Source organism: Blennius ocellaris, assembly GCF_963422515.1.
Source record: "Blennius ocellaris genome assembly, chromosome: 23".
Lineage (NCBI taxonomy): Eukaryota > Metazoa > Chordata > Actinopteri > Blenniiformes > Blenniidae > Blennius > Blennius ocellaris.
In genome coordinates, this window is record NC_137672.1 from 5,127,245 (window position 1) to 5,146,834 (window position 19,590).

Here is a 19,590-nt window from a genome sequence, read left to right on the forward strand (position 1 = left end):
GAGTGATGGAGGAGTGATAGAGGCATGAGAGGAGTGATAGAGGGGTGATAGAGGGGTGAGAGGCGTTATACTGGGGTGATAGAGATGTGAGAGGAGTGATAGAGGGGTGGGAAGAGTGATATAAGGGTGAGAGGAGTGCTAGAGGGGTGAGAGGAGTGATAGAGGGGTGATAGAGGAGTGATGGATGGGTAACAGGAGTGATAGAGGAGTGCTACGGGGTGAGAGGAGTCCTCTGGAACCAGGGATGTGATCTGATCACAGATCAGTTGTACAGTTCTGGACGTCAGTCGGTTTGGACAAAGAGCCCAAACAAAACAGGTCCAACACCAACATCCATGTTTTAACAAGGGAGTGACGAGTCCTTTAACTGCTCTCATTCACACCATCTCTTTCTTTTCACTTCCTCCTTCATTGTCCAGTGGAATCAAACGTTCCAGACTAGGAGCCTCAATCTCTTCACTGGACGTCACTGTGACTCAGCCTCACTGGAACTGGGAGCTTCTATCATAAACAAATACTAAATCCTTTTATCTTCTTTTCTTATGTTAGAAAGTAGTAGTAGTCATAATAATAATAATAATTATTATTATTATTATTATGCTGTCTTAAATTATTCAAAGCTACTTATCTAATTTGATCTTATATAATGTTATTTATTTTATTTTATTGGAATGCTGTTTAATTAATTAAGTTGTAAAAAAATATTAAATAAATAACTTTGCAACAACTTAATTATTATCATCATTATTATTATTATTACTATTATTATAAATCTTGTTATATTTTGACATATTGAATTGTTCCTGAATACTGTCACCTTTTGTTTTTCGTTCAATTTTAACATTAACGCTTTGATTTATGAAAACAGGAAAGAAATGTCAAATATTTAAGATCTTGGGTTCGTTCAAATTTGCTATTTTTCTTTGCGAATGACACAATAAGAACTTGGTTAAGCTTCTTCGTTTCAACGCGTTACCAAGTTGAACAAATCAATTTGCGACATGTGAACTTCTGTGAACAACGAAGTGATCCACGGTGATAAAAGAGGCTAATCGTCACGCGGCTGAATCCAGGCCCATCCAGACGCCTCTTGTGAGCTGCGCCTGATCGCCGCTTCAGGTTCGACTGCTGGTTTCTGTGGCTGTAACGATGTAATAACACTCATTACAGGCTTTACATAACCACCAGTGTGACGACAATCACAGGCCGTGGCGGCCTCATGCGGCGACGGTTTAAGCGCCCGCATGCTGGGATGAAAATACAAACACACGCGTTAGCATTTTCTTTTTTTTTGGTACAATCTCGTCACCCTGGGGACAAATAGAATAATTAGTTGCAAAAATGTTTACGGGGCAGGTTTCAGGTGGAGATGAGCTCACGCTGCCAGACTCCACAGAAACAGGCCGTGATGTCACGGCTCCGCTTGTTCACGCCAGCCCGGCCCCTCACTCACCCTCCTCTGTCCTCGCCCGCCGTTGTCCAGGAACGTTGGCGACAGCGGTTTGTTGTCGCAGAGTGGCGCCGGAGCGACGGAGTTCGCGGACGGCGAAGCGGGGCCGCCCCCGGCGATGGACGAGGAGCCGACCAGGGGCTTGTTCCCGTTGAAGAACTGCCACTTCTCGGCCCTGAAGCGCAGGATGCTGGCCTCCAGGTCCAGGCAGTCCCGCCGGCTCTCCTTCAGGGCGTCCTGCCGCCGCTTGTACGCCCGGTCGTTGGCGATGACCTGGAACAGCGGGATGCCAAACGCCTTGGGAGCAGACTCTGCGGAGGAAGGATTGATGTCACTGCACCACGTCCCCAGTCAATGTTCTGTCAATGAGTGTGACAATAAGAGAGAGCACTTTGTACTTCATACAATTACAGACGGCAGAAACAAATGGAAACTGTGTCAGTGTTTGAATATTACATATTTTACCTCAATTTACAGATATTTCCAGAGACATTTAGGACCCCAGTGAAGATTTCTTAGATTACAAAGGGTTAGCTAAAAACCAGAAGCAGAGCCTCTTCAGTTGACCGTCTGTGAAGAGAAGTTCCCATGTTGTTTACAGAACACGTTCCTCTCGGCTGATCGCCTCTGAAATCCAAACAGGAAAACGACTGGACTTTCATCTTTCAGGGCGAGACCCTTTTTGTCTCCAGAAAAAAAATAAAGTGCAAAACTACAAAAAGGTCTGGATACAATGGTTTTTGCACATTTTGTAGCGGCGATGTTTGATCGACAGGTTTTCACTCGATACGAGCAGATCGAGTGAAGACAATCACAATAAAGGAGATTAAAGGAGTCGGAGATCGGAGGCTGGGTATAGAAGCCGAGGGAATATAAAGGAAACCAGTGTACAGATAACGACTGATGAGGCTGAGGGACGTTAAGACCGACGTCTGTTTATACGCGATGCAGAAACGAAGTGGCTAACTTGAGAATACAGTAATCACCTGGAGCACCAGGGATTAGGAGTTCAAGCGGACGAGCGGCACAAGAATAGACAGAACGGGGCGGGCGGGTAAAGGGTGGGAGGGTTAATCCAGGCAGAGCAGCCGCAGCCGCACACCAGACATCACACTCAGACTGACACCGGCTTAGCGCAGCGGCGGTGGCGACGCCGGCCGCAGGCAACACGAGTGAAGCCGCCGGCCGACGTCGCGTGAGTTTCGTGGTTGAACCTATGACCGGTCCGTGCGTACCCTCCCCCATCGAGGATATCACTCAGGTCCAATCCAGTTAGAGAAGCAGACTTGAAGAACAACGAAAAAACAATGGATAGGATTAAAGGGAAAGACAGACACAATCCAATTTGGGAGAGTGTAACTTGTACAAGAGAGAACAACGTGTCGTCTGCAGAAGCTCAGACATCATAAGAACGACCCTCTTCCTCCAGTACATCGTAGCAGATCTGGAATTGCTGCTACGTTGGACGTGGACAAGTACAAATAAACAAGACTGACTCAATGATCAGGGAACTTTCCGTGTGAAAATAGTGCGTTTCTGGGAGCAGCTTGGGGTCTTGTGCCATCGACGGGTCAAGACGAGGTCTGAAGTACCAACCGTCGGCTTGGAAGACGACCTTCTGTACCACCTGAGCCACACCGGTGATGACTTATGGGATGGAAATAGGCTCCGGCCAAGTTGCTGAGTTCATTGGTTCGTGCTCAGTGAAGCCGAACAGCATTTCCAGTGTTCGCCATCGTGGGAAGTCTTTATAGGTTTTAAAGGGGAGATCGTGGTTCAGGTGGGAGCGTGGGTCGTCTTCCAATCCCAAGGTGATCAGTTGATTTTCTCGTCTCACTGTGGACATAAGTCAAAGCGTCGTGGTCCAAGACGCTGATTCATAACTTTCCCCTGATGGTGAGCAGAGGGACTGCAGGAGGGAATGATTGTGAAAAGCCTGTAGCGACTGTTGAAGGGTTAGGGTTAGGGTTAACCCTAAAATGTGCTTCAAGAAGTGAATTCAGCATTGAGCAGGGTCTGGTGCGGAACGTGTCATGGATCCAGCTCAATACTAAGATAGATTTAATGGTCCAGTCCAGTTGTCTCAGAACTCCCAATGGGAATTTGACACTGACGTTCCTCTTCGTTTTAAACTTTCAAACGCAATGACGTTGATGTATTTGTTAACTTATCCTTGTCTTGTCACTGGGGTAGGGTCGCTCTCGAGGGGGAAATGCGCCCTGAGCCCCTGTGTTTCCAGGTGTGAAAGGTACATGTTGTCCCATTGGTTCAGTATTGAGTGTGGATGTTCAGGGGGTGAACTGGTATGGTTTTTTTTTATACAGTTGGCCGCTATGTGTTCAAATAGGCTCTCAAGTAGTTCTGCCTAAACATACATGTTCTATGACGTCCTCTCAAATGACTCATAATCATTATAGTTTCCCCTAAACGTAGCACCATGCACTTTCTCTGAATCAGGTGAGGTTCAGCTCATTAGTTTGGTTAACTTTCCCTAACGTTTGGTTTGTTTTTGGTTTTATAGACTTCACATTGTTCAGTAGTTTTATTGGTGTTTACGGTTGTATTCTTTTTGTCTTTTTAATATTGTTACAGATCATATATGTTCCTACTACTCCTGCCTCGGTTCATATTTGTCCAGACTTACCGAGTGCGATGATGTTTAATACACAAAAAGGGGAAGCCCTGCCTTCCCTCAGGATACATTAGTTTCATGGACAAATCAGGTTTAGAATTTCAGTTGATTTCACTATAAGAAATGAATAACAAAAGGAATAAAAAGAACATTTTGCAGTATTTAGTTCACAAAATCTTTCTAATGTCACATCAATAGACATTAAGTTAAAGAAAACTGCTGCAGGAAATGAAACACTAAATTGTAGTGTTGTTTCTACACTGAAATCTGGACCTCAAAGAATTTTGGCTTTTAGAACTTCCCATCGTCGACTCCCAATACAACTGGGAATTCCCAGTTCTGAAAACAAGTGGAATACACAATAAGTCTCAGTAAGTGTTGTTAATGCATCATAAAGTATATGTTACTGCTGGATTAGTACACAAGCAACACATCTGGAATAAACAATGTTTGAATGAACTTATTGCAGTTTAATTAAAGATAAACAAGAGATGAAGCACTGAAGAGCTACTGTCTCTGAACCATTGTCTCTATTGAAATAATAACAATAATAACATTCTCATTATTATTATTTATTATATTTAAAAATATTATATCAAACCTTCTCAATATGTGACTACACTGGCTGTAGTGCACTAATTAAGCTTTGGATGATTTTAATTATTTAAAGCACTGCTCAATATCAGCTTCAGCGATTCAGTGAGCAAGTAAACTTTAGATTGTAGTGTCTTAAAACTGTACGTTTCAAAACTTCAGTCTTTAAACGGGTCAAATTTTTTATAAAATTTCCACTAATTACTCTAATGTGGTGTCAAAAATCATTGATGAAATTAAAATCAAAGCTACAGAATGAAAATTCAAGCCGTTTTTGTGCTACGAAAACCAGAAGTCAACAACATAAAGTATCTGAATGTAAAGTGTTTTATAAAACGCCATGACGTCTATAGGGACACTGGATCTCGTGAAACTGATGGCGTCCCCCACATTGTCTGAAATACACAGAAATATGTGTAGCAAGGCAAGAAAGGATGGAAGCTCACAGACTTTCTGGACACGTGTCTGAGAAGAGAAACCAGCGGGTCAGACAGGCGAGGCGCCTGGCAGGATGCCGGCAAAGCCTTAAAGCGACACGACGGCGTCGGCCACAAATAACTCAGGTGCTGGGAGGTCGATCCGTTATTTTCTCAACTCCTGAACTTTAGAAACGGTCATATCTTCAGTAGAACGTGTTCAAACAGAGTCACTGAGTTTCAACACTTCTGTATCTATATACTGTAATATAATATAATCTATATAATGGCAAGCACAAGCTTGCTCTTTGGTGGGATTTCTCAACTTTTATAGAAAAAAATCTCAGCGGATGTTTAAAGTTCCACCTGATTTCTGATTGTGCTTCTGGCTGCATTGGAGCCTCCCACTCCCCTTCCTTCCACGTGCGTCTTCATTACATCTTCATCACAGTTAAGCTTCTTGACTTGTCAGCACATGCAGCTAATGAGAACAACAAGCAGTCGTTTACTAAACTGTGGCCGATCAACAGTTATGGACTTAAGAACAAACCCACACCGGCTCAGGTGTGGCAGTAACTTTGTTCATTATTAGAGTCTCACACTGTTTTCAACTCTTCTCAAGATGTAGAGAAACTTTTTAGACTGTGACACGAAGAAAGAACAGCAGGAACTTCAACCAGGGATATTTCTTCACTGAGCGGCAGCAGAATTAACCACGACCTTCATGTTGCATGAAGCTCTGGTTTCATGTTGGAGCTCTGGTTTCATGTTGGAGCTCTGGTTTCATGTCGGAGCTCTGGTTTCATATTGGACCTCTGGTTTCATGTCGCAGCTCTGGTTTCATGTTGGAGCTCTGGTTTCATGTTGGAGCTCTGGTTTCATGTTGCAGCTCTAGTTTCATATTGGAGCTCTGGTTTCATGTTGGAGCTCTGGTTTCATGTTGGAGCTCTGGTTTCATGTCGCAGCTCTGGTTTCATATTGGAGCTCTGGTTTCATGTTGGAGCTCTGGTTTCATATTGGACCTCTGGTTTCATGTCGCAGCTCTGGTTTCATATTGGAGCTCTGGTTTCATGTCGCAGCTCTAGTTTCATATTGGAGCTCTGGTTTCATGTTGGAGCTCTGGTTTCATATTGGACCTCTGGTTTCATGTCGCAGCTCTGGTTTCATATTGGAGCTCTGGTTTCATGTCGCAGCTCTGGTTTCATATTGGACCTCTGGTTTCATGTCGCAGCTCTGGTTTCATATTGGACCTCTGGTTTCATATCGCAGCTCTGGTTTCATGTTGGAGCTCTAGTTTCATGTTGGAGCTCTGGTTTCATGTCGCAGCTCTAGTTTCATGTTGGAGCTCTAGTTTCATGTTGGAGCTCTGGTTTCATGTTGGAGCTCTGGTTTCATGTCGCAGCTCTGGTTTCATGTCGGAGCTCTGGTTTCATGTCGGAGCTCTGGTTTCATGTTGGAGCTCTGGTTTCATGTTGGAGCTCTGGTTTCATGTTGGAGCTCTGGTTTCATGTTGGAGCTCTGGTTTCATGTTGGAACTCTGGTTTCATGTTGGAGCTCTGGTTTCATGTTGGAGCTCTGGTTTCATGTCGCAGCTCTGGTTTCATGTCGGAGCTCTGGTTTCATGTCGGAGCTCTGGTTTCATGTCGGAGCTCTGGTTTCATGTTGGAGCTCTGGTTTCATGTTGGAGCTCTGGTTTCATGTTGGAGCTCTGGTTTCATGTTGGAGCTCTGGTTTCATGTTGGAGCTCTGGTTTCATGTTGGAGCTCTATTTTCATGTTGGAGCTCTGGTTTCATGTCGGAGCTCTGGTTTCATGTTGGAGCTCTGGTTTCATGTTGGAGCTCTGGTTTCATGTTGGAGCTCTGGTTTCATGTTGGAGCTCTAGTTTCATGTTGGAGCTCTAGTTTCATGTTGGAGCTCTGGTTTCATGTTGGAGCTCTAGTTTCATGTTGGAGCTCTGGTTTCATGTTGGAGCTCTAGTTTCATGTTGGAGCTCTGGTTTCATGTTGGAGCTCTAGTTTCATGTTGGAACTCTGGTTTCATGTTGGAGCTCTAGTTTCATGTTGGAGCTCTGGTTTCATGTTGGAGCTCTGGTTTCATGTTGGAGCTCTGGTTTCATGTTGGAGCTCTGGTTTCATGTTGGAGCTCTAGTTTCATGTTGGAGCTCTGGTTTCATGTTGGAGCTCTAGTTTCATGTTGGAACTCTGGTTTCATGTTGGAGCTCTAGTTTCATGTTGGAGCTCTGGTTTCACGTTGGAGCTCTAGTTTCATGTTGGAGCTCTGGCTTCACGTTGGAGCTCTAGTTTCATGTTGGAGCTCTGGCTTCACGTTGGAGCTCTAGTTTCATGTTGGAGCTCTAGTTTCATGTTGGAGCTCTAGTTTCATGTTGGAGCTCTGGTTTCATGTTGCAGCTCTGGCTTCATGTTGCAGCTCTGGCTTCATGTTGGGGAGGCTTGATCCCTTTGTGACCTTCAGCTGGATGAAGCAGGCATGGATGAATGGATGATCCCTCAACTCAGGACTTAAAGAGTACGTCTTACTCTCTTACAGTTTCAGAGAGGATGGCGATGCCGTCTTAGACCAGAACCCCCAAGTTATCCTGCCAGCAGGACTGAACTCCCTCTATTGGCCAGTTGTCTTTTAGTGTGTCTTGCGCACTTCACGTACTGTCCTATATGGTGAGTGCGGCCGGGCTTATGGGGCCTGACGTCTGTCGGCAGCCTGCCTCACTGACATCGTGCCAAATTCGCTGGCATTAAACCAGCGGTGTTCGCGTCAAGTCTCCGTCTGTGAAATCTGTGTCATAGTTTATGTGTATAAAGACTTCCCATCGTGTCGTTCGATTCACACTCAGACCTCCGGCAGCTCCTGATGTGTTTTAGCCGTTCGTCTTCTGCACTCTTTCTCACCCGTGTTTGGATCCGTCAGCCGTGAATTCGTTGAGACATAAACTCTTATGAACTTCCCCCCGACTCTCTCTGCTTGTGGGCCACGTCTGTGACAGTGACTCACCTCCGCTCAGCTGTTTGCTTGTTTAAAGTAAACAGCAGAGGATTCAGTAGCTTGGCAGCGGCGGCGCAGAGACCAGCAGAGAAGTTAATGGGACAGTGAAGGTTTACAGTTTCATCAGTGTTTAATCCTTTAACCAGTTATAAAACAATTGATATGTCTTGGTTGACCTGAAGGTGATAATATTTTATTTGTTTTCTGCATTTATTTGGTACAAAATGGAGTAAAAGTTCTACATTTAACTCGAATACATCCCTAGTTTCATGTTTAAGGCTTATTTTGTTATTTTCTTTTGCATTTTAAACCTATATTTTGCATTTCCTTAACTTTCTTAACCTACTTACCTACCAACTAATCTACCTACCAACCTACCTACCTACCTACCTATCTATGAAATACCTACCAATCTACCTACCTACCTACCTACCTACCTACCTACCTCCCTACCTACCTCCCTACCTACAAACCAACCTACCTACCTACCAACCAACCAACCTACCTACCTACCAACCAACCAACCTACCAACCTACCTACCTACCAACCAACCTACCTACGAAACTACCTACCAATCTACCAATCTACCTACCAACCTACCTACCTACCGACCTACCTACCTACCTACCTACTTACCTACCTACCAACCAACCAACCTACCAACCAACCGACCTACGAAACTACCTACCAATCTACCTGCCTACTTACCTACCTACCTACCAACCAACCAACCAACCAACCAACCAACCAACCAACCTACCTACCAACCAACCAACCTACCTACCAATCTACCTACCTACCTACCTACCAACCAACCAACCTACCTACCTACCAACCTAACTACCTACCTAACAACCAACCTACCTACCTACCTACCAACCTACCTACCTACCGAACAACCAACCTACCTACCTACCTACCTACCTACCAACCTACCTACCAACCAACCAACCTACCTACCTACCTACCTACCTACCAACCAACCTATCTACCAACCAACCTACCTACCTACCTACCTACCAACCAACCTACCAACCTACCTACCTACCAACCTACCTACCAACCAACCAACCTACCTACCTACCTACCTACCAACCAACCTATCTACCAACCAACCTACCTACCTACCTACCTACCAACCAACCTACCAACCTACCTACCTACCAACCTACCTACCTACCAACCTACCTACCAACCAACCTACCTACCTACCTACCAACCAACCTACCTACCAACCAACCTACCTACTAACCAACCAACCGACCTACCTACCTACCAAACAAACAACCAACCTACCGACCGACCAACCAACCAACCTACCCACCTACCTACTAACCAACCAACCAACCAACCTACCTACTAACCAACCAACCGACCTACCTACCAACCAAACAAACAACCAACCTACCGACCAACCAACCAATCTACCTACCTACCTACCTACCAACCAACCAACCAACCTACTAACCAACCGACCCACCTACCAAACAAACAACCAACCTACCTACCTATCATCACGACTTTAGAATATATATTTTTTTAAACATTTGAATTAATGCTCCTAAATTTTTCCAAACAAGTGAAAGTGAAATTTTTGGTTTTCTCTCTCAATGATAATATAATGGCAGCAGACAATTAGATCAGACTTTCTGACTCTGTCTATCTGATTTCAAATAGCAGGTTTCGATTTCTGTTTCACAATCCAGGGGTTCAATCAAAGTACAAAAGGTAATTTGTGAGTTATGTGCCGTGCATTATGGGGGTTATGTACAAGAAAACTCATTCATGCCATTCAATCTTATTCAACTGAAGCACATGAACATAAATGTGTGGAGTATTAAAAGTATTTGTAGCCACTTAAGCACAACCTGCATCACAACATTATAAATTCTCCTTTGTTTTAGAAGCGCTCTCACAGTTGCTAAGCAACCGGAGCCTGGAATGACCTGTAAACAGTTGAATTTGGTTGGAATTACGGTGCAGATTACGCAGTCTTAAGAATCTCTGGAGGCTTTGTACGCTGCGTCGTTCTAAGAATGGACTTGAGGCACGGATACGTCTTCCAGTTGTCCTCGTAAGTCGGAATTCCCAGTCGGCGGCATGGAGGCGTGGTAGTTTAGAAATCGCTTCCCTTCCTCGGTCAAAATTCCGCAGCCGGGTCTTCCCAAGGAAATAACTTTTCTGAGTTCAGAGACAACTGGAATGCAGGAGAGTTCAGGGATTTAATCGGCTTATTTCTTGAACAACTCTGGTCCTTAGGCCACAGTTTCTTACTAAGATAATAAGATACTTATCATGGCCATGATCACTTCACTTTCTGTTTCCTCACCAGCAGCTGGACGATAATCCTGCTCCTCTGAGGCATCATCTCAAATTAAATCCAGTGTTTATTCAACTCTGGCTGTCCTCTGCGTAAACCCCGGGGTGAAAACACATGCAAATTACATTAAAACTACACACTCACACTGTGTTACTCTTTCCCCCGCAGCCGCTGCGAAGAGCTCGTAGTTACCACTCTGTAATCCAGTTACTTGTAATCTGCTACCTGCCGACCCCTGAGGCCGCCGCCACCGGGCCTCCAGCCCCAGGAGCGCTGCCAGGTCCCAATGTTCTGTGTTTTGATTAGCAGGGTGAGCTGCAGCTAAGTCCCAGTGTGTAAGAGGCTGGAGGCGGGATTTAAAGAGACGCACACACACTACCTGGGAGAGTGTGTGTGTGTGTGTGTGTGTGTGTGTGTGTTGTGAGTTTTGGCTCGTACCTCATCCTGCGGTGATAATCACCTGAGAACAGAGAACATCTCTTTATGAGAGGTGGGGGGGTCACATTGGCAAGCAATGGGCTGCATGGCTTATAGGAGAGAGAGAGAGAGAGAGAGAGAGAGAGAGAGAGAGAGAGAGAGAGAGGGGGGGGGGGGGGGGGTCCTGTCCACACGAGCCAAAAAGAACTTTCCCCCATCGTTCTTAAAAAGTTTCCCCGTCCACACGAAAACTACTCAAAAAGTTGTAGTACATATGTCAGGCCAATAGGGGGCGCTGTGACTCTGCCACACAAATATACCAAAAACGGAGAAATCGAGAGATCTGACGTATCGCCTGATTGCATCAGGAGTTTCTGCGGCGTGATCTAGAATTCGGTGTTCTGCATGTACTATGTTTCTCACAGTCACAACACACCTGAATGCAGACCTCGTTACTTGTTTACGAGCTTGGCGATGACATCATCATCAGATTGAGGTGTGCTGAAGTTGGGAGGAGCTAAACCGTACAGGACACCGGCCCTCGAGGACCGAACCCCTGATCTCGAGACCTTCTTGTTGTTCAGTGACGTTAGGGGTCATCAGGTTGGAGAGGTGCGGCGATGACATCATCATTTTGTGACGTTAGGGGTCATCAGGTTTGAGAGGTGCGGCGATGACATCATCAATTTGTGACCTTAGGGGTTATCAGGTTTGAGAGATGCGGCGATGACATCATCATTTTGTGACCTTAGGGGTTATCAGGTTTGAGAGGTGCGGCGATGACATCATCATTTTGTGACGTTAGGGGTCATCAGGTTTGAGAGGTGCGGCGATGACATCATCATTTTGTGACCTTAGGGGTTATCAGGTTTGAGAGATGCGGCGATGACATCATCATTTTGTGACGTTAGTGGTCATCAGGTTTGAGAGGTGTGGCGATGACATCATTTTGTGACGTTAGGGGTCATCAGGTTTGAGAGGTGCGGCGATGACATCATCATTTTGTGACCTTAGGGGTTATCAGGTTTGAGAGATGCGGTGATGACATCATCATTTTGTGACCTTAGGGGTTATCAGGTTTGAGAGGTATGGCGATGACATCATTATTTTGTGACGTTAAGGGTTATCAGGTTTGAGAGATGCGGCGATGACATCATCATTTTGTGACGTTAGTGGTCATCAGGTTTGAGAGGTGTGGCGATGACATCATTTTGTGACGTTAGGGGTCATCAGGTTTGAGAGGTGCAGCAATGACATCATCATTTTGTGACCTTAGGGGTTATCAGGTTTGAGAGATGCGGTGATGACATCATCATTTTGTGACCTTAGGGGTTATCAGGTTTGAGAGGTATGGCGATGACATCATTATTTTGTGACGTTAAGGGTCATCGGGTTTGAGAGGTGCGGCGATGACATCATCATTTTGTGACGTTGGGGGTCATCAGGTTTGAGAGGTGCGGCGATGACATCATCATTTTGTGACCTTAGGGGTTATCAGGTTTGAGAGATGCGGCGATGACATCATCATTTTGTGACGTTAGGGGTTATCAGGTTTGAGAGGTGCGGCGATGACATCATCATTTTGTGACCTTAGGGGTTATCAGGTTTGAGAGATGCGGTGATGATATCATCATTTTGTGATGTTAGGGGTCATCAGGTTGGAGAGGTGTGGCGATGACATCATTTTGTGACGTTAGGGGTCATCAGGTTTGAGAGGTGTGGCGATGACATCACCATTTTCATACTTCTCTACTCTGGAACCTGTTTGTCTTTACTTCACTTGAAGTGTCTTTGATGGACGAGGTGTACCACAAGGTTCTGTTTGGGATCTTTATACATTATGCTTTTCTTCTTCGATGTAATCACATTACCCCGAGATTCGAACAACACTTACTATTGTGCTGGTTATATTCAGTTCCACATTTCTTTTCCAGCATGAGAGCATTGACGCAGCGTGTCTTGTTGTCTCCAGGCCAAGTCGTCCGGAGGCCTTGTCTGACACAACCTGAGCATTAGTGCCTTGCTCAGGGAACCACAACAGTTATAACTATTAGTCAATATATTTGGTGACAAGTTCGCCTCCGAACTTCATTCACTGCTGCCACTGTCATACAGATCGATGACGCAATACGAAAATGGCTAAATTAACAATCCCCTTACATTGTAACTTGCACTAATTCATCATGGACAACGCGAACCCTCAGATATTTTGGTAAACGACGAAGAAAAATGGTTTCAAAACAAGCAAAGCACATTGGTGTTCAGATTTTGAGCTGAAGAGTGAATCACAAAACTGAATGAAGCTTTGGTTTAATGTGGGACTGTGTTGTTTTATGCTTTAAACAAGGCAGAACAACAATGAAGCAGGCTTGACTCATCAGTGTGTGTGTGTGTGTGTGTGTGTGTGTGGGGGGGGGGTTCAGCTCGGAGACACTGAAGCAACATTGTGTTGGATAAAAACATTTACTGGAACAGGTCAGGGGAAACACTCATCACAGGAGTGATGAACTTACCTCGCTCTTTCTTTTCCTTTGAAAATGAGTCAAACTTCCTGCGTAAAGATTTTCTCCGCTTGCGTATTTCTGTGGGAAGAGAGAGAGAGAGGGGGGGTGTAAAGAAAACAATCATTAAGGCCCCTGCAGACTCCCTTTTTGAAGCCATAAGAACGAGACGAAAGTTCGGCAGTGACGTCAGCAAGCTGCCGAACTCGCAGACCACGCCCCCTCACCACAGACCACGCCCCCTCACCACAGGCCACGCCTCCACACAGTAGCAACACGTCTGTGAATTGGCGTTTTCACTTTTCAACTACAGTTTATTTCTCTCCTCCTGTGCTGTCAGAAACATTCCTCTGAACTGTTTCAGTAATAAAAGAGTTTGTGTCTGAGCCGCCATGTTGGTCTGGTTTTAACTGCAGGAGCCGCTTTGAGTGATGCGTTCAGGTGCATCACGGCATTTTAACGAGCTACGGTTCTCAGACAGTAGCGATGTTAGAAGCTAAATATGATTAAAATATGACTGATGGTGATTAGAGAGCTGGAACACCATGAGCAGCACATGTCAGAGCAGAAGTTTCAGCAGAGCAGCTTCTACACCGTTTTACCAGGACGGCTGGAACTGCCCAAACTCATTTGTTCGGCCAGAAGGAGCTCGCAGACGGAAGTGACGTCATTTTATTCGGCAGGATGCCGATCCTCCGTCTTGTTCTTATGGAGCATGAATCGGCCTTAAAGTCCTAGTGAAATGAAAATTCGACCTCCAAAACACTCTGGCTGTCGCTTCTAGAGACATTTTTTATGCTAACTGGCCTCAAGGGTAAAATGTTAAAACACGGCAATCTGCGAGAAAATATCCGATAAACGTTGGTATTTCCGCTGCTGGGCGGAGCTTCTGACAATAATAGAGTGACATCACGAGTTGTGCACACGCCCAAGTTGTGTTTACATTATGGAGGATCAGAGTTTTGATGACGAAGAGGCTGAATTTAACCATATTTCATCATCATCATCATTTCAAACCCAGTGATTGATGAAGAAGACACAGAATGCGTCGTTCTGCCATCGGTGACCCCGTCTGGAACATGTTTGAGGAAGCAGAAGACGCTTCGTCCTCCATTCGTCCTCGTCTCCTCGCCTCAGCAGCCGCCAGTTTTCACCTTTGAGGCTTTGAGGCTCCTGACTTTTGGCAGAACGACTTCCTGGATCATGACGAAGCACTTTTCTGACTGCGTGGAATCACCGAAGATGAGTCCAGGTTTCACTTGATCGTCTACTAGCCGCCCGAGCTAGCGGATAGCCGCTAGCCGTTAGCCGCTAGCCGTTAGCCGCTAGCCGTTAGCCACTAGCGGCTCCCGCTAGCCGCGCGAGCTAACGGCGAGCCACTGCCGCCGCCCGTGCGGGAAAAAACTTGGATATTTAAGAGGAAACAAGCCGATATAAACACAACAGATGGAGATCTGCACAACTCTTGACGTCACGCCCACGAAGAAGGATTCCCCCGACTTCCTCGGCTGGAGATTCAAAATTCAAATAACTTTGTTATGCGACAACAGTGGTGGGGCAGAGTCGGAGGAACCTTAGAAGTAATAGCCCAACTATCATTTTTTGCAAAGTAGCATTTTACATTTCACTGGGACTTTAAACTCTTAACTTAAGCATCCGCATTTCTTCTGTCTTTCGTATCATCAACATTCCTGCTAAAACAAAACACATAATGCTTCTTTATTTTCCAGATCCGCCTTAAATCTCTGTCATGTCGTATTCTCTTCATGTACACACACCAGCATGTGTTTATTCACCATTTCACTCACAACATGACCTTTTTGTCACCCAGTTTCACTCATTATCTCGTGCCTGTGCTTCTTCCTCTCTTCTAAGAAGACCGGAGACCATTTCAATAGAACTTGTTATTTGTTTGAACAGCGTTTTAACTCGCACCGTCCTCCACATGAAGGACAAAGGAACACACAACCTGGCCTGTGTGTGTATAAACATGGCAGAGAAAAGTCAACAAATAGTGCAGAAGCAGTTCATGTGTAGTGCAGAAAATGGTTTAAAAAAAACAAAGAAACATAATAATTGATGTTGTGTGTTAGAAAATGCACCTCCAGTGTGAAGAGTTTATGGGGAGGATGTGGAGAGTCACATTTTCCAAGAAAATTGAGTTTATCTTCATTCCTAGGCTCTCTAGACTGAAAACAAGTAGAGCATCCATACCCCTCCCCATGAATAACTAACTAACTAACTAACTAACTAACTAAATATATATTTAAAAAAATAAACAAATCAAATAATTAAAAACAAATTTAATAAATAAACAAAACACATTAAATAAATAAATAAATAACAGCTGCTCTCTTGTGTGACGACACACATCAAGATACGCAAATATAATTTGTCTCAATGTCCTGTGGACGGACCATTTTCACTCTTTTAGGCGTCTAAGCTTTCTAAGAGGTAAATTAAATCTTCATCTGATGCTGGTAAAAGGCTCTTTAATGTTGTTAATGACTCTCGCTATAGAAATATTCATTCATTCGTTCATTGCTTCCATACAATGAACTTTTTAAGATTTGGAATGAAAGAAAGCAGTAACAAATATTTGCAGGAGTTCATTGAAAACATCAACAAACATGAGTTTGCGTCAATTTCAATTGCTCTTTTACTCTTTTTTTCATATTTATACAGAAATAATACTAAATCCAAAAAGTAGTTACGTTGCAAAAACTCAAAAACTTCAATTTGATTAAAGATAAATTCACCCAACAAGTAATATGTGCAGGATAGAGAGGTTGATTTAAGGCAAAGCATCTTAAATATCTTGACTCAAACAATCTTGAAATTATCTTTTGAGGGGTTTTTTTTGTTTCAGAAGCAACAAGGTTTATTTTACATTTCATACAATTACCAAGCTGCAGCATTATTTGTATTAGATTGATCATCTTGATTTTAACATTCGTGACTTGATCTAAGACACCTCGGTTGAAAATACAAGTAAATTAAAGCTTAAAATAAGTTTTCATTGCTAATTTTAAGATCTCAATATTCTAAATCACGCTTTAATACAAGGAATCTTACCTTTATTGGCAGATTTACCCCCACATATTTCAAGGTAAAAGTACTTTGTAATAAGTTTTTCTTATTTTGTAAGGAGAATTCTTCCCAGTGTGATGACTGTGGGCTTTGCAGTAGCCATATATTGAATTGTGGTGAAGATTTCCCGGCAGTGGTGACCTCCAGTAGACTTTAATAGCGGTCGACACTGTTAAAACTCCAGATTGTGTATCAGTTGCCACTAAAGTCAACGAGGCTCATTTGTTGCAGCAGCACGACGTCGGCGTGTGTTTTGTTTTGAGTCTGTCTTTATCGTCTTCTTTTTTTAAAGGGCCGTTCGTCCTCCTCCGCCTGTCCGGGTTTACGTGGAAGCAGCCATTGTTTGGGTTACTGGAGCTGATGTTTAGAAGTCACTAATTCAAGGTTGAGTCTTTTCCCTATTAGGGAACGATGAAGGTACCCGCATCTCACGTCAGGCTGTGTGAACTGTTTGTGGCTCTGCGCAGAATTTAAATCCTCTTTCTTTGGTGAGGAAAACAAGATCAAATAGCAGGGTGTGTGTGTGTGTGTGTGTGTGTGTGTGTGTGTGTGTGTGTGTGTGTGTGTGTGTGTGTGTGTGTGTGTGTGGTGGGAGAACTTTGGAAATAAACTTTAATTTCCTGCAGTCATGAGAATTTGACCCCTTTATCCCTCCAACACACACACACACACACACACACACACACACACACACACACACACACACACACACACACACACACACACACACACACACACACACACACACACACACACACACACACACACACACACACACACACACACACACACACGCACACGCCACAACCAGCTCTGGCTGATCTCTCACTGGTGAAAGTGCAGCCGCATACAACCTCCGTGTTTGATCACATAATAATCCACATCCACACACGACTGGCGACAGACCAGACGACAAGGGGAAGGGAAATGAAGACACAATTGTGTATCAGTGGTTGGTTGTTGGTTGAAGTTAATGGCATCGATCAAACAGCTTTTCTTGCCTGGATGTTAGTTTAAAAAAAAAGAAAAAAAAAAAAGTACTTTAAGCCGCCTAATGATGCACTAAAATGATTTGTGGCCCCCTTTAACAAATAATTTTACACATTGGAAGTGGTTTCTTTTTGGGCATGTCGCGTCGACAGTTCGGTTCTAAAAAAATTGTCAACGTCAAATCCGTACGTCGCCACTCGCCACACGCATGTGTGACTCAGCAGCAAGCCGCCGCTCCACCTCGAAGGTGTTTGGAGACTTTAAAGCAGCCAGAAGCGTCAAGGCAGAGTTATTTGCAGTCTTTGACGATGCAGCTAGCACGTCACAGCAGCACAACTTCCTGGTGGAGCGTTTGAAGCGGAGGCGTCCCGTTGTTACTTGTACCGCCGGAGAACAGAAGGAAGGAACGTTACCGTCGCCAACGTTTGATAAATTCATTTACTTTCAGTTGTGCGACGTGAGCTTGAGCTCTGCGCACCTCGGTGGTGCTAGCTAACTGTGTTTGTGTTTGGCTACTGGTAGTAGCTAGTGGCTAAAAAGGTGTGTTTAGCTAACGTTAGCTAGAAATAGCATATAATGCTAGCATGGATGGTCACAGTGGATAACTTACAGCTAGCAGAACACGGCTATCTCGCCACAAGCACCACCAAAGTGTAGAGCTGCTAGCTACGGTAGCAAGCAGATTGTAGTAACATTAGACGCATCTGTTCAACCTTACGTTTGACAATTCATGATTAGCGTTAGCTCAATCACGCTGTGGTCGTTTCCCAGTGAAACCCATTATTAGACTGAAGTTTGCTAGCTTAGCATCATGATTCACTACAACAAAGTTAGTTCACCAATGAAAGTCAACTAATGGAGCCAAGGCAACGTTAGAATAGTCCACTATTATATTAAATAATCGCCCCAATAATCATTTTAAAAATAATCATTTATCCCCAGCTGTATTTATTATGTCCAGTGATTCATGGCCTCGGTCTTTTCATCGTCCCACGATACTCATTTGTTTGTAAATGGGGTTTAAAAGAAAAGGAAAATGAGCAAAAGAAATGCATAAACAACCGAACTGGTGAACTTGGTCCCTGCAGAGCAGGGATTCAGAGAAAAGAGTATGAGAATGACCTTCAAATCTCTGTTGCACAACGACGAAGAAGTTATCAGGACCGAAACCACACAGGATTGTGAAGACATGTGAAGGAGGAAGCGATGACAGATGAGGAACGAGGAGGGAGGGAGCGCAGCAGGAGGCGGTGTGACGGATTCGCCGGGCGGAGAAACAAAAAAAAGGAATATTCCCACACTTGTTCTTCACAGAGTGCTTTGTGCGTTTCGTGGACATCACATGATCCCAGGACTCAGCTGACTTCATTTCTTGATCTCATTTGATGATTAATTATCATTTGAGTCAATTCTGCGGCTTTTCCATCTCCGTAGGAGTGTCAGGCTCACGGTAGATCTTGAATTTTTTTTATTATAGTTTTCTGCATCTCTTGACATAAAAAAACCAAAACAACATCGATGAACAGAAAAAATAACAAGATTTCAACCCCTGGTTTTAGGCAAATGCTAATCACGAGCTAACACTATTTGAATCTGTAATGTTTCCATTTTCCGCAATTGTATACAACCCAACTTTTCTACATCTGTTTAATGAAATGAGAACTTACAATAATTCCTTTTAATAATTAATGCGCGAAAGCAAAGAGATAGCAGCTCTGCAACTCTTTATTTTGAATTAATGAATGAATCAGTATTCTTGTAAATTATTCTGCCGAATAATGTAAACACAATAATAAAGATAAGATTTGACGAGTGAGAGAGATGGGACGCGTCCTGTATGTCTCCTTTGTGGATGTAAAATGGATATACTGGGATTAAAATTCCCAAATCAACAGACTGAACCAAAAACAGGTCAAATACACTTTGATAATCTGCAGAAAGCAGAAATGTCACCTCTTACATATTAGGAGTGAAACACACAAGTAACTCCAAACTCCCAGAAAAGTGGAACATTTTAGTTAAATTCTGGATCCTTGTATCAACAAACTCTATCTCTCTCTCTATCTATCTATCTATCTCTCTATCTCTCTACCTACCTACCTATCTATCTATCTATCTATCTATCTATCTATCTATCTATCTATCTATCTATCTATCTATCTATCTATCTATCTATCT

General features: G+C 43.9%; 1 protein-coding gene across 2 annotated transcripts in view; it reads right to left on the bottom strand.

Moving 5' to 3' along the window:
• Positions 1-19,590, bottom strand: part of arhgap36 (Rho GTPase activating protein 36) — a 72,954-nt gene that overhangs the window by 10,924 nt on the left and 42,440 nt on the right. For both annotated transcript variants that reach the window (XM_080518855.1, XM_080518856.1), the window contains exons 3-4: positions 13,345-13,413; positions 1,454-1,761 (exon numbers count right to left, since the gene is read on the bottom strand). In XM_080518855.1, coding sequence (XP_080374981.1) covers positions 1,454-1,761; positions 13,345-13,413 — 377 coding nt within the window. The remainder of the gene's footprint in view (positions 1-1,453; positions 1,762-13,344; positions 13,414-19,590) is intronic.